The 15267-nt window shown below is 34.4% G+C and overlaps 1 protein-coding gene and 1 long non-coding RNA gene across 6 annotated transcripts in view; one reads left to right on the top strand and one right to left on the bottom strand.

Moving 5' to 3' along the window:
- KMT2E (lysine methyltransferase 2E (inactive)) overlaps positions 1-15267 on the bottom strand; it is an 89684-nt gene that overhangs the window by 11208 nt on the left and 63209 nt on the right. For all 5 annotated transcript variants that reach the window (XM_028525180.2, XM_028525179.2, XM_028525182.2 and 2 more), the window contains 4 exons: positions 14306-14415; positions 10424-10688; positions 9419-9517; positions 411-575 (listed from right to left, as the gene is read on the bottom strand). In XM_028525180.2, coding sequence (XP_028380981.1) covers positions 411-575; positions 9419-9517; positions 10424-10688; positions 14306-14415 — 639 coding nt within the window. The remainder of the gene's footprint in view (positions 1-410; positions 576-9418; positions 9518-10423; positions 10689-14305; positions 14416-15267) is intronic.
- On the top strand, positions 14424-15230 carry LOC118497101. Its single transcript, XR_004899651.1, has 2 exons — positions 14424-14718; positions 15061-15230. It is a non-coding gene; the product is annotated as an uncharacterized LOC118497101 (long non-coding RNA).

Below are 15267 nucleotides of genomic sequence, written 5' to 3'. Positions count from 1 at the left end.
AACAAAACAAGCAGTCTTATGTCTCAAGTCTGAATTCTCATAGGATTTGAAAAATGCTATTGACAGGCTAACATCAGCCCTATTATTTCTGTTGTAACAGCTGGCTGGGGTCGTCTTACAAATTGAAAGAAAGGTCGCAGGTTTGATTCCCGGTCAGGACACATGCCTGGGTGGCAGGTTCAGTCCCCAGTGGGGGGCACGTGCAACAGGGAACTGACTGATGTTTCTCACACACATTGATGTTTCTCTTCCTCTCTTTCTCCCTGCCTTCTCCCTCTCTCAAAATAAATTTTTTTAAAAGAAAGACTATTATCAGACATTAAAAATTCTTTATAAATGTAATTAAGTTGGGTGTGCAAATTTTATTAGTGTTTAAAGGTGAAAATATAACTGGACCTGAATAATAATACCTGAATAACTTCAGCATCACTAATAATCTGTGCATCTTTACATTCTGTTTTAACTTCAGTTTTGGCTGTGCTGATCCTTTCCAAAGCTTGTTCTCTTCTTTTCTCTCTTTTTTCCAATCTGGCAAAAGCTTGCAGAATTGCTTCCATTTTCCTTTCTTCTCTTGTCTATGAAATTTAAATTTCAGATGACATAAATATCATTGCTCTGAAGTAAAATTCAAAAGTCCAAATGTTTATGGCAAATTTAAAAAAGATTTTATGATATTGTTAGCAAAACATTTCTATTGATGGCAGGGGAAACGCATTTATATTCATTTTGAAGTATTTCAGATTCCCAAACACCTCAGCTAAGCTCTGACATTACAGGTAACACTTGGATGATTATAGGTAAATTAAAGCAAACCAGAAAGCCTCAAAAAAGATCCTATATTGCTTTACCAAACTGAAAATTGTTTTCCTCAATAATACAAAAGTCTGCCTTTTTTAAGATTTAAAATTCCTATGTTGAAAAAGTTAAATTCCTATAAACTGAAGTGCATATATTATTAACATGTGGTAGCAGGATACTGTGGGGTGAAGTTCCAGGTTCAAATTATGGCTCTTACCAGTCATTACCTTCATGATCCTAGGCAACTGAACATTAACCTTCTGAGCTTCTTATAAAATGTGAGGAATAATACACTTTACTGAATTGTTACTGATTTCAAGTAGAAAATAGGTATTACGTTTTTCAACAGTACTTGGAAAACAGTAGGCATTCTATACATGTTAATTTTGCTTTTACTTTGGCTCTGCTGCCCTCTGTTATATTCTAATAAGGCATTCCTCTATCTTCTGCTCTCTTTTACACTTAGAGTTCAAGACAGGGACTGAGAAACATGAAGAGTTCCTTTGGGCATCAGTTCTCTTTGGAGAGAAAATAGTAAAACTAAGACCCAGAGACTTGGCCAGCAGGTCTGACAAATGCTTCAGTTTCAGCCAGAAACTGGAAGCATGTCTGTCAGCTGTCCAGTTCTCCACATCAAAGAACCATGTCGTGAGGCTCATATCCCTTGTGTTTCCTCCTCTGTTGCCACTGATGTAGGGGAGAAAGAACAGAAACTCGGGGTCTGGCTGCATGGTCTTTACCATGTGGGAGCTTTAGTTCCAGTAGTTATAAGCAGACAGGCAGGCAAGCAAGCATCAAACACACAATGGAACCTATTGCTTACTCTTCTGTATACTTTTTCTTTGTTATTCAGTAAGGAAACAAAGTAGTATGTCAACAAAACTCCTATAATATTACCTATAAGTTTCTAGGTAGTTAAATTGCCATACTGCAAATGTGTCACTAACAAAATGTGTTATCCGCGCCCCCTTTATTTCACAGGTAAGGAAACAGGTCCAAAGAGGTAAGATTACTTGTTCATAGATACATACCTGCATCTTAAGTAGCACAAGTTAAAAAACAAAAAAGGTCTTTTTACTAGAACTAGGAGTTTTAAGCTGAATTTCTTCCTTAGAAAATTCCTCCCTGGTCTTTTAAAATCATTTTATTCAACCCTTTTATTTTATGGCTCTCTATAAAAATCCATGTCTCCATATATCAGGGCTTTTCTAAAACCCTAAATTTAGAAATCTAGAGTAACTGAAAAAGGTAATTTTCATAATTGCTCCACTTGTTCAATGAGGATGGGTGGGGGGGAGACAAAAGTAATTATTATTTTGTGTTTATCTCTTTAAAAAATTTTACATCTGGGAAGAGTACATTCTTCAAGAAGAAACAAACTTCAGTTTGCCTTAGCAAGGATCATTTTATGTGTTAAAAAATTACAAGCCAGGCACCCAATGAAGATATGTTCTACATCATGATTATCCAGGATTTTCTATGATGAATATGATGTATGCCAAAAGTAGTTTCCTTAACATAGTCCAGTATCCACTTTTTTGGATTGGTGAATGTGAGGGTCAGAGAGAAAACTATTTGGTAGAAAGACGAAACTCGTTCAATTAAAAATTCAACTCTCTTTCAAACAGCACAACTAATTCATAGTCAAAGCAAAATCCTTTATTTGGAGATAACTCATAATCTTTCTGAGCTGGTTAGGATCTTTAAAAAATAATACAGTCCTTGAATACAGTCCTATAACTTAAATATAGTCCTATGCTGCTTAAGAAATCCAAGCCCATGTGCATTGAGTGACTCACTCAAAGGCAGTGCCATAATTATTATCCAAGTTTCCTGGCTCCTGATTTACTCTTTCTAATTAACAGCCACTGACACTCTGCATAAAACAAAATAAAGCATAACTGTTTCTCATTTACTACAAATGTTAACTGAAAGCACCTAATACCCTAATAGCTTTAATCCAGTTTCATCTTAAAACACAAATGTTGGAAATGTATGATGTCTGATTTTCTACATGAGGAAAATCAGTGCACTTAATCTACTTTTATTTTAAATTTCTTAAGGTTCATGTCATTTAGCTTCTATATTCATCACTCCATCTACTGCATTCTTTGATGCATAACCAGATATGCAGTATCTATTTAATGATTGAAAATTTACCACCCATGTGGTAGATCTAACAGGAAAATAACAATTTTGTATATAACTTGAACTAATAACAGCCGTTTAGGGAATTAGAGAGATTGAAGTCCTAATTAACTCCAGCAGACTGTCCGTAGAGCCTGACATCTGTGCTTGATGTAGTTTAGGTCATACTTGTCACAAAAGGCTACTACTACTAAGACCTGTATATTCTATAACCATGACTCATTTCAAGCCAATGTTTGTCCACACCTCAAAGTCATTTTATTTACTGTGAGCTGGACAATAGAGACCGTGACAATATTAGAATCAGATATAGTTGACATTCAGGAATACTACATTATTTCTTGAAACACTGTTAATGCTAGAGTGTTGGGTGCTAAACTAAACTAGGAAGGACTCTACTGAGCTCTACTTACAGGCTGCTTTTATGACACATCATAATTTATAGTTATACAAAAGCAAATATATAGTAATTTCCTATAAGCAAAAATATCTGCTTGGTAATATTTATAGGATTTTATCACTTGAGGAAAATTTTCAGAATTTTTATTTCAAATCTGCTTCAAGGCTGACACAGATTTAGCTTCATACAATTTTATACTTGGAAAAAAAACTGGAGATTATCTAAGCCTCCTATTCAACAAATGTGAGAAACCTAATGTTAATATAGTTTAAAGATTATAATACAGAACATGAATTAAAGTTTTTTATAATATTGAAGCTGAAAAAAACACCTCACTCAATAAGTTGTTACAATTCATCCCAATTAGAGATATCTGGTCATTTGAAACTCAGTAAATGTAAGCTTACATACTGTGGATGCTCCATACATAGTAGCCTTCACAGGATATTTACTAGTAGTATGTAAGGATTGAGAAGGAAAACACAGTCATCTAGGGAGTTGTGCTTCAATTTTTTACCTTATTGGACAGGAAGGGGCTTTCTTAAAAACAGCAACAACAAAACTTCCTTTTAAATGAAAGGAACCCTTGGCTGGTGTGGCTCAGTGGACTGAGTGCTGGCCTGTGAACTGCAAGGTTGCTGGTTCGATTCCCAGTCAGGGCACATGCCTGGGTTGCAGGCCAGGCCCCTGGCTGGGGGCATGTAAGAGGCAACCAATTGATGTATCTCTTGCACATCAGTGTTTCCTCCCTCTCACACCCTTCCCCTTTCTCTAAAAATAAAATCTTTAAAAAATAGTAATAAATGAAGGGGAAAGGGCAGGGCCAACTTTCCATATTATCCTACTCTACAGACTTTAGTGAACTAGAGAAATTAGAAGATTCCTTACTCAAGTAACTTTCCTTATCCTTTTGAATAGGAATTAGAGATTATATTAATTTTTTGAAAATATGCCCTAGCTGCTGTGGCTCAGTGGATTCAGAGCCGTACTGTGAATGAAAGGGTTGCCAGTTCGATTCCCAGTCAGGGAACATGCCTGGGTTGCAGGCCAGGTCCCCAGTTGGGGGCGCTCAAGAGGCAACCACACATCAGTGTTTCTCTCTCTTCCTCCCTTCCCCTAAAAATAAGTAACTAAAACCTTTTTTAAAAAATAAAAATAGGCAAGACTGGTTACCAATAAAATCATTCCAAAAGAGTAAGAAAGGCTGATGACGGTATCTACATTTCTTTACCACATGATAAAGTTTAAGTTTATCCTTGTGGTACTTTTTCCTATCTGATGTTCATATTATTATTCCCTGCACCCCATCCTCCCTTGAAAGCTTCTCCAGAACAAGGATGTTGGCCTTCTTTGTTCACCTAGTGCCATAGATGGTGCTCAGTATGTAGGAAACAAAATTTTAAGAATTGTGTATACATTATATAAAGCATGTGTCATTGTTATTGGAAGGCATATCACTTGAAGTATTTAAACAAGATTCTGGCAATCTTTATTACAGGGCAGCTAAAGCTAAACTTCCTCATTGTGTTTGAACAGAATACTTGTAAAAATAAGTTCCCTTTTGCTCTTTAGAAATACAATTCCTAAACTATGGTGAGAGAAAAAGAGGACCTTAGAAGATTAAAATCAGTAATCAGCATCAACTCAATCATGCTATAAGGCGAGAAAAGTAAGATGAATAATACAATGTCATCAGATAACTTTTCTAGCAACAAATTCTAATTTTATTATTAAAATTTCTTTTGCATCTTCTACTCTTCTTATGTTACTTCCTACAGGCATTGGTAACATCATGGAATCTATAGTGTTTTCTCAGACTGTGTGTGTTCCATGGAATAAAAATTTATGGGATGTTAAAAGTGTCACCACAGCGCTGACCAGTGTTGCTCAGTTGGTTGGGCATCAACCCACAGAACAAAAGGTCCCTGATTTAATTCCCGGTCAGCGTACATGCCTGGGTTACAGATTTGGTTTGCAGGTGGGATGCATGAGAGAGGCAACAGATTGGTGTTTCTCTCACATCAGTGTTTCGCTCCCTCTCATTCTCCTTCCCTTCCCGTCTCTCTAGAAATAAAATCTTTTAAAGAAAAAAGGTGTCACCACAAAATAAAAGTTGCAAGGGTGTATGAGTTGAGAAAATGCTAACAATTTCTTGTTTTTAAACACACCATGTATATTGGGAATCTCAAAGTTGAGGACATTATATGCCATTTACTGAACTCAATTGGCCACAGAGCTTTTTCACAAAACATCCTAAATTTGAGTTCAGTGGAATAGTTTTTAAGTGAAGGATGAGGGCTGACAAGATAATGAGGAATCCTGCATCCTGGCAAGGTATTCAGGGCACAACCTGAGTGAACTATAAGGAAGGTTTGTTTAGTTCACACTCACAAGCCTATATCTTGCCTCAAATGCCTGCCATATAAAATATTCAGTGGATTCATTTACTGATCATCTACTTGCCCACAGGAATTGGGTCTGTGACAATGAAAAAACTATAAATTATTGTTTTATGTAGTTTATATTCTAGTGATAATACAACTAATTCTAGATTATCCTAGCTGCTTGACAAGGTCAAGATCTCATACCTAGGTGGTTGCATATCCCTTTTGTTTCTGTAATTTCTATCCACCTACTATGGACTACTATGGTCCACCTACTATGGACACCAATTTAGGCTATCTGACCATAATAGCCCATCAAATATTAATCAAGACTCCATTCCCAAGACAGTCTTTCAATAAGGTTATGGAAAATTTTTTGAAATTTTAATATATTGAAGATATTTAAAGAAAGACTAAAGATACTATAAAGAAGGTTCTTTTCATGAATTTTAAATGGAGGGAAGGAACAAGCCTTTTTAACTTAAATCTTTTAAAGGTTTTATATTTTAATTCATCACTTGTTAATTAAACAAAATAAGGTGAGCTTCCCAGTATCTAAGCCCCTTCTGCACACTCTCTTTACCTCTAATAAGATTATGAACACCTCAACTACCAAGTTGAGGTGTTCATGTACCTGGTGGAGTCTATTGAATAGTGCCCTGGTTTTGGACTCGGGTGAATATAAACAGCCTACTGTGCTTCAAATGCAGTAACTTAATTAGGCTAATTATAAGAATCTTCCCAAGTCAATTCCAACCCACTGCCTAAGAAGTATTTCTCACTAGCTAAAAATGAAATGTCCATAACCATGTTTTCAGTTCCATACCATTTAGCCACAATTACTTTTAAAAGCAGGAAACAACTTTTTAAGGGGAGAAAGGAGAGACAAAATATAATTGAGTAAAAAAGAAAATGTTAAGAATAGCTTTCTACCCAGGCCATATAGTAAAATCTGAATAAATATTCCTTCATGAAATCAACCAACCTTATCTCCCTCTGCCTGCCCTTCCTCTGCAGATACCACCGTATAATTTCAGCCAAATATGATTTATCATATTTTTAACTACCTCTAGGCTACTTCCCCTAGAGAATTACAACCATCTGTTCAATTCCATATAATTTAACTCTAAGTTCACCTTCACGTTAAACTCTACTCATAAGGTCCATCATGAATACTACCTAGTTTATGCAATGGTCTCTGATCCACCTGTTATGAGCTATTATCACATTTCTATCCACTGGTGCAATTTTTGGAGACGGAGCAAAATGCTAAATATTAGGTTTTATGTGAAATTGCCATTTGTGTAGGTAAAACTGGTCAACAATTTCATACATGGTTAAAGTTATACTACAAAATGATGGGCTTTAGTATGTTTGAATTTGGACACTAGATGGTATTTATCTGTGAGGAGCATATGACTGACTCCTTCTACATACCAATGTCATGAACATACAGAAGAACTAGTATTTCTTGTTATATCCCATAAAGATAAAGTGACCTATCACAGGAGAAAATTTAAATCAGATTGACATAAGCTGCTAATGAGTTCACCTTATCTTTCTGACTAGTACCAATACAGAAGTCAAACACTAGAAAAATAAATGCTGATTACTATTTAAACTTTCAAAACCAACCATTTTTGCCCTCACTAATACTAATGTTTTGGCAGGGAGAAACAACCACACCAAATGTTAAGAATCCCAGGATGCATACTTCTGCATTTTTATTTGAGTGTATCTAAAAATTCTGTAATTGAAACATCAAAGCAAATGCAGCAATTAGAAATAACATGGCAAGTGACTTTGAGGGCTTACAGGTCCAGAATCCCGAGATTTTTAAATATTTTTTCTCCCTTTAAAATATCAGACAAATTCTAAATGTTTACCCCTTTACAAGTTTTCCACATTTTATTCCTATGAAAAATACTCAGTTGCACAGCCAGGTCACTGAGATACAATATTAAAATAAATATGCTACAATGGATATAAAAATGAAGTATTCTTCTGTATTAACATGGCATCCTAACAAGCAAAATCAGAACCAAAAATGGATTCCCAAGTAAGCTTTTTTGTTTGTCTATCCAAAGTTCCACCATGTTCAACATCAGCAAAATGGTGTGTTTATTTTCTTCTGGAATCTGAAAATGAGGATGTTCTAAGTGCCACTACTTTCTTCAGCATTGATAGAAGAATATATTTTAAAAGTAGCCCCATAGCACTAACTGGTGTGATTCCATGGGTTGGGTGTTGTCCTGCAAACCAAAAGCTTGCTGGTTTGATTCCTGGTCAGGGCACATGCCTGGATTATGGGCCGGGTCCTTGGTTGAGGGCGTGTGAGACGTAGTCACACATTGATGTTTCTCCCTCTCTACCTCTAAAAAATATAAATAAAGTAGCCCCATAGTCATATAAACTTTTAAAACAGACAGAATGAAATTTGAATAAAATATATGGACACAAAACAAATCTCCAGGTTTTTTAATTTCATATTTTTCAAAGCAGTTGTTATAGCCCTTAAAACCACTTGTTAAAAAAGTTCCTCCTACCAGACATATGCCTCATACAGAAACCAGTGGTGCCCTAAATTGGTATTCCAAAAGTTCCTGCAAAATTAGTGCAAATATAAGACCGTCAATTGTGGAATGAACAATGTGAAAATCCAGTCAAGAAAGGTTAATTTCAGTAGGCAGAGGTGATTTAGCTGTAACTGAATCTTGCCAAACGGTATAATTCTTTTGCATAGAGGAAGAACTTTTTGTTTAAATAACCAACCTCCTCCAATATTCTCTCCTGTATTTTTCTTTTCTCCTATATCTATCTTAATTCCTGAGGCTATAAAACAGTTCTGCGTTGCTTCCACAACGCAGAACACCAACGATGAATTAGTAAAAGAGAAATGATCAAGACAAAACAGAAAACAAACATATTAAATAGGCCTATAATAACCTAATTCCAAAGACCCCACTCCTAAGTATATGACCTGAGATTCCATGGAATACAGCATGAAAACTCTACAACAGTAAAGAGAGCTTATAAAATAAAAGGGACTGCAGAAAACCCATACTAAGATCATTAGTTGTATAAAGTCATTTTCAAGTCTTTCAAACTATACAATAATAGTTTAAGTGGCCTAAACATTGTATTGACTGCTAAATAAACATGGAGAAAATATCTTGTCTTAGTTTTTATACAGATAAAATATTTTCAAATATAAGGATATTAAACTTATTTTAATGAAAACCTTATGATAGTGGTGTGTTTCAGAAATAGTAGCTACCAAACAGTGAAGTTTTTTTTTTTTTGCATAAACCATTTGGTGCTATTAAAATTTCATTTTTGTTTTACAATAAATTAAGAGAAACGATACATTTTAGCTGATAAAAGACATTTTGCAACAGTTACTCTGGAATTAAAATTTATTAGTAGTTTTCAGCTTCATAAAGTTAAAAAGTTTCTTAAATGCCACACATTCTAAAGTGTCTAATGAACATCAATAAAAATATAAAAGATTAGTGGAATAACTTGAATGGTAATGACCAAGCCAAACAAATGTTCAGTGGCATATGATGTTTGCTAACTTCAAACAGAAGAACACTGCACAAGGCCTCTTAAAAGCAGCAACAATTAAAAAACAGCTGTCACTAAGCCCAAGTGACAGCATGAAGCAGCTACTAGCTTCCCAACTTACCATCTTCCTTTTCCTTTCTGCAATCTGCTCCTCTGATTCCATTTCTACTTCATTGCTAATGGGAGTTTTTTCCTCTATATCATCAATAAAATCTGGTTCCTGAAAGATTGAAATAATTTATTTATGGAAACTACTACTCTCGATACAACTAGGGCACTAAACTATTTTAAAGGTCTTTCAACCACAATGAATTCTACATAAAAATCATAAGCCTACTTAAATTCATTTCAGAAATTTGAAACTGGTTTCCTACTTCAAGAGGTTTTTCAAAATCAAATACTTTTGCTTTAGTCAATGTTCTAGTCAAGTTTTTGATAAGTTCTAGTCAATGTTCTTATCCATAGAGCCTAGAAGGTCAAATATGTTAGGATAGCCTTACATTTATATTCTTCCCAAAACATAAACATAAATTATTTCATAAAACCCAGTATCTATAAATGCCAAGTGCTTGATACATTTTCAATTTAAAACTTCAGGAAAATTATTTCCGGAGATGGTTAAAACATGACTTAATTTTTACTTTTAAATGGTCCCTCCTTCCATTTGTTTAGAGAGCAAACAACAAAGTGTTTCCTGAAAGGGCAAAAGTGTAGGCCAAATCCTTCCCCCCAAATTACCTTCTGTTTTTTTAAGAAAATTGTCTGACACTGATGTAGTATGTCCCAAATATTAAAGGAAGGAAAATTTTATGGTTTAAGGTATTAAATAAAAACACTTACTATGAATACAAGGACACTGCAATCTGGAAGAATTTTCTAAAATACTCAGTATTAGCTAAATCTTGTATTTTGTAAGAATTTGCTGGGTGAGTAGTTTCTTAGTAGTTTAACAAATACTGTTTAAATTCAAGCAGAATCTGTATTTTACATTTATAAGTACTTCATTAAATAACAGAATGGACTTAAAAATCTTAAACCATTTTACATAAAGGTTCAAATATGACAAATTATTTTTCTTAGTTAACTTCTTTCATTAAGAACCAGCAGAGTGCACACAGTTCAGTACCTGATTATTTGATACTGATAGTCTCAGTGGAGAAAGCTTTCTCTGTTTAGTATCTGGGCTCTTCATTTTATGTGTTGTTCCTTCACAATCCAAAGTAATATTTTGGTTTTGTGTATCTTTTTCTTTTGGAATATCCTTTTCTTTTTTTCCTTTTTTCCTTCTGGTCTCATAACCACTGTTGATGTTTTCCGTGGACTCAGAACTACGTTTTAGAACAGGGCACTCTGGATTTTCTTTGAGGCACGCACAATCCACCTTGTACTTACTGGGAAGAGAACCAGTTAAATATTTATTCAAGACATAAGAAAACTATAAGATTTTCGAATCCATTTTAAGCTGCAAGGCCACAAAATTGTATACTACTACTAACTAAACAATCCTTCCTTTTCATTAAATTTGCATTCCTGGTAACTATCATAAAAATTTTATTATAAAAGCAATGTAATAAAAGTTGATTTCTGGGCCTTCAATTGTAATTATAAGGATAACTAGTAATGGTTGATAGAAAAGAAACTCCAATAAGTTAAAATTGAATCTGTTTCAGTAAAATGATACTGTGGCTCACATTAAAGCAAAAACCATACTTACTTCAGTGGCCCCAGAATGTTACAAAGTATAAACACTCATACAAATGACAAAATACTGACCCTAAATTTGACCTAAATTAAAAAATGCTAGATATAATAAATACCAAAACTTAACTAGTCTTTCTCATACTTCATAAATTGTTTCAATAACCAGGTTTCTTTAAAAAGCTACCCTGAAAAAAATTCAGGTAACACTTCCTTTTGCCCCTCTTTAAGTGTTCCCTCTTTCAAATGGAAGCTTGAAAAATTACTATCTTTCATCTTCACAGTAGTGATAATTGTTACTCTCATTTTATAGATGAAATTAAAGCACAGAGAGAGAGAGTACCTTGCCCAAAGTCACACAGTTCATAAGTAAGTGGCAGGGATGCCATTCAGATCCAAGTCTAGAGCCCACACTTTTCATCTCAATATTTCATTATGCTCTGATCTCTATCCCTACAATCAAGATTTAGTTCATATCTAGAACACAGACTAAATACCCAAACCCACATTAAGCCAAGAAAAAAAAAAAGAAGCCTCCCACTTTGCATGTATTAAGTAGCTTAATGTTTGTTGACAATAAAAATAATTGACTTTTAGAAGTTTCTAATACTCCTACTCATTCACTTTCAACACTGGTAGAAAGGTACAGGTCAAAATGCCTAATTCTATGGAATTCGACAGAATTCAAATACTTCTGGTCTACACCTCCCATCTCCCCAAATTAGGTGTTAATAGGAACTAATTTGAAACTCTTTCTAGATGTCTTCTTTGATTTCAGGATAACAGGAGTACAAATAATGATGGCGACAGCTAGTGTGTATTAAGCTACTTATTTTGTGTGGGGAACTTTTAAACACATGTTAACTCACTGAATCTTCAAAAAATCCATAAGGTTAGTATTATTCTCACAGTATATATGAGGTACTGAGGCACAAAGAGATCAAGAAACTGGTCCAAGGTTACATAGCTAGTAAGTGACCAAGCTAGAATTGGAAACCAGACAGATTATAAGAAGCTTATATTAACCATTATGGAATACAGTCTCTGAAAGCAATAAGCACAGAGCCATTTTCTTAAATTTTCCACCATCCAGGGGAGAAAGGGCCAAAAAGGAAACACTTGAAATATTGTAATAAATCTAACAATCAAATAGAGATGCATACTGAAGAGTTCTCAATGACTGAAACCAAAATGAACATTAAAAACTTCCGCAATTTAAATATGGTACCACACAAAATTTAAAAAATAAAATACAGAATAGGAGGAAGTGAACTGAAATGCTTATAATGCGCCCCCACAGAAGCCAGTAAGAGAAAGACTACCCAACAGAAAAAATGAAGAGATGATTAGGCAATTCACGAGACAGAAAAGCCAAAATCACAGATTAAAAGATCCTTAGGTTCATAATCAAGGATAATGTAATTTAAAATATAAAAAGATGCCATTTCACATGGATTAGCATCAATTTTTAAAGTTTTACAGTAAAGTGGAGCAAGTAAGTAAAACTGGGAATATGAACTGGTCATTCCCCTACGTTTAATATAAACTGAGGCTGTGCACATTCTACAACCCAGCAATTCTACCTGTAGGTCCCACCATGGAAAGAACATGTATATATGCAAACAAGCCATAGGAGCATTGTTTATAAATCTAAATGTCCACCAATAGTGGAACAGACAAATACCATCAACATTGAAAAGAAATGAACCAGAGCTGCAATCAACAATAGAACCAAATCACAAAATAAATGAGAAAAGATGAATGCAAAAATCATACAGATTATAATTTACATTTAATTAAAAAGTATAGAAAATATTAGTTCTATTTAAGGACAAAGGAGGCAAGAACATAAAATGGAGAAATGAAAGCTTCTTCAACAAGTAGTGTTGGGAAAACTGGACAACTCTCTTACAACATATACAAAAATAAACTAAAAATGGATTGAAGACTTAAATGTAAGGCCTGAAATCATACAATTCCTGAAAGAAAACAGAGGTAGTAAACTATCTGACATCAGTCTGAGTGTTATCTTTTTGGATATGTCCACTTGAGCAAGTGAAACAAAAGCAAAAATAAACAAATAGGGACTTCAGCAAATTGAAAAGCTTCTGCACAGTGAAGGAAACCATCAACAAAACAAAAAGACAACCTACCAAAAGGGAGAAGAAATTTGCAAATGATATATCAAATAAGGGGTTGACAGCCAAAATACATTAAGGAACTCACAAAACTTTTAAAAAAAATCCAATCAAAAAATGGGCAGGGGACATGAGAACACATTTCTCCAAAGAAAGAAGACATATAGATAGCCAATAGATGTATGAAAAGATGCTCAACATTACTAATCGAAGGAAAATGCAAATCAGTGAGATACCACCTTACAACAGTCAGAATGGCTATTATCAAAAAGTCAACAAATAATGTGTTGGGGAAGATGTGGAGAAAAGGGAACCCTTTTACACTGTCGTTGGGGCTGCAAATTGGTGTGATGATGAAAAACAGTTTGGAAACTCATCAAAAATACATGTGGAATCTAAAAAATAAAAAAACAAAGCAAAAACAGACTCAGATACAGAGACTAAAGGGATGGTTCCCAGAGGGGAGGAGGGTAGAGGGATAGCTGAAAAAGGTGAAGGAAAATAGTCAATAATATTGTGATGTATGCATGATGTATTACTAGAATTAGTGGGGTGACCACATTGTAAGGTAAAAAATGCTGAATCAGTATATGGAACACTTGAAACTAATATAACTAATAAAATATTGTATACCAATTACACTTAAATAAAAAATAGAAGCGAAAATTCTACATAAACAAAGTCATAAAAAAGGGAAAGTTTGCCCTGACTGGTGTGGCTCAGTTGGCTGGGCATCACCCTGCAAAGCAAAAGGTCACTGGTTTGATTCCTGGTCAGGTCACACACTAGAAGCAACAAAGAGACTGATGCTCCTCTCTCACATTGATGTTTCTCACCCTTTCTCCCTCCCTTCTCCTTTCTCTAAAAATAAAATCTTTAAAAAAAAAACAACGAAACAAAACAAGGTCAGTGTTGTATGGCTGAATTAGGATTACCAATCACAATTTCCATTAGCATTTTCATTACAATAGTAATTAAGAAAAGTTTGTAAAAGAACTAAGCAGCATTGCTGTAATGGATCTGGATACCAAACTGCTTGTTTTCAAGTTCTTTGTCTTATGATAAAAAAAAAATAAATAAAAAGCTATAAAAAAAAAGACAAACTAGTTTTTTGAGGACATTAAGGAACTATTTTGAAACAACAGATAACGTATTTACAGATTTGAACTTACCAGTTCCCATAGTCAAAATCAAAGGCAATAGTAATTTCAGTTCCCTTGGGAATGCTTTGTATAGAATAAATGTAAAGATGTATGGTTCCATCTTCAATCTCATGCCTCACCTGTTAATTAAAAGAGTAACATCTATAAAAAGATATTTCTATAGGTTATTTTCTACCTTAGAAGCATCTTACCCTACAATTTTGAAAACTCTTCAAAGTAATTCACAAATACAACACAGAAAATATGGCATTAATTACAAGACTTGTAACTATAAATCAGTGGTTATCAACTGAGAAAAAGATAACATCAATGCAAGTTTGATGTAAACTCTACAACCCACTATGAAGTATTAAAAAGAAACCATATTTCATCAACTCTACAATGCATATTTTTTCACCTTTTAGTATCTCTGAAATTGGGAGGTTTTTTTAAAATTTTATTTTAATCATTGTTCAAGCACAGTTTTCTCCCTTTTACTCCCAATCCAGCCCACCCTCCCAACCCTCCCATTACCACCCTCCCCCTTGTTTTTGTCCATGTGTCCTTTAAATTTGTTCCTGTAAACCCTTCCCATTGTCCCCTGAAATTCCCTCTTCTCTCCCCTGTGGTCACTGTCAACCTGTCCTCTGTTTCAGTATCTTTGGTTATATTTTGCTTGTTTCTTTGTTGTTTAGGTTCCTGTTAAAGGTGAGATCATATGGTATGATCTCACCTTTCACTGCCTGGCTTGTTTTGCTTAGCATAATGTTTTCTGAAATTGGGAGTTTTTAAAGTGGCAGTATCTTTGATTTGATGAAATGCAATAACGGTACAGTTAATCCTATACTTTTCTATGACAGACACTGTTCTAGGTACTTTACATGACAACTCCTTTTTACAGATAAAACTGAAGCATAGACAAGGTTGTAAATTGAGTTAGTCAATGAGAAGGCATGAATCTAGTAAGTCTGGCTTCAAAATCCACATTCTTA

This window comes from Phyllostomus discolor, chromosome 10 (assembly GCF_004126475.2).
Source record: "Phyllostomus discolor isolate MPI-MPIP mPhyDis1 chromosome 10, mPhyDis1.pri.v3, whole genome shotgun sequence".
NCBI classification, from domain to species: domain Eukaryota; kingdom Metazoa; phylum Chordata; class Mammalia; order Chiroptera; family Phyllostomidae; genus Phyllostomus; species Phyllostomus discolor.
This window is presented reverse-complemented; position numbering and strand designations above follow the sequence as displayed.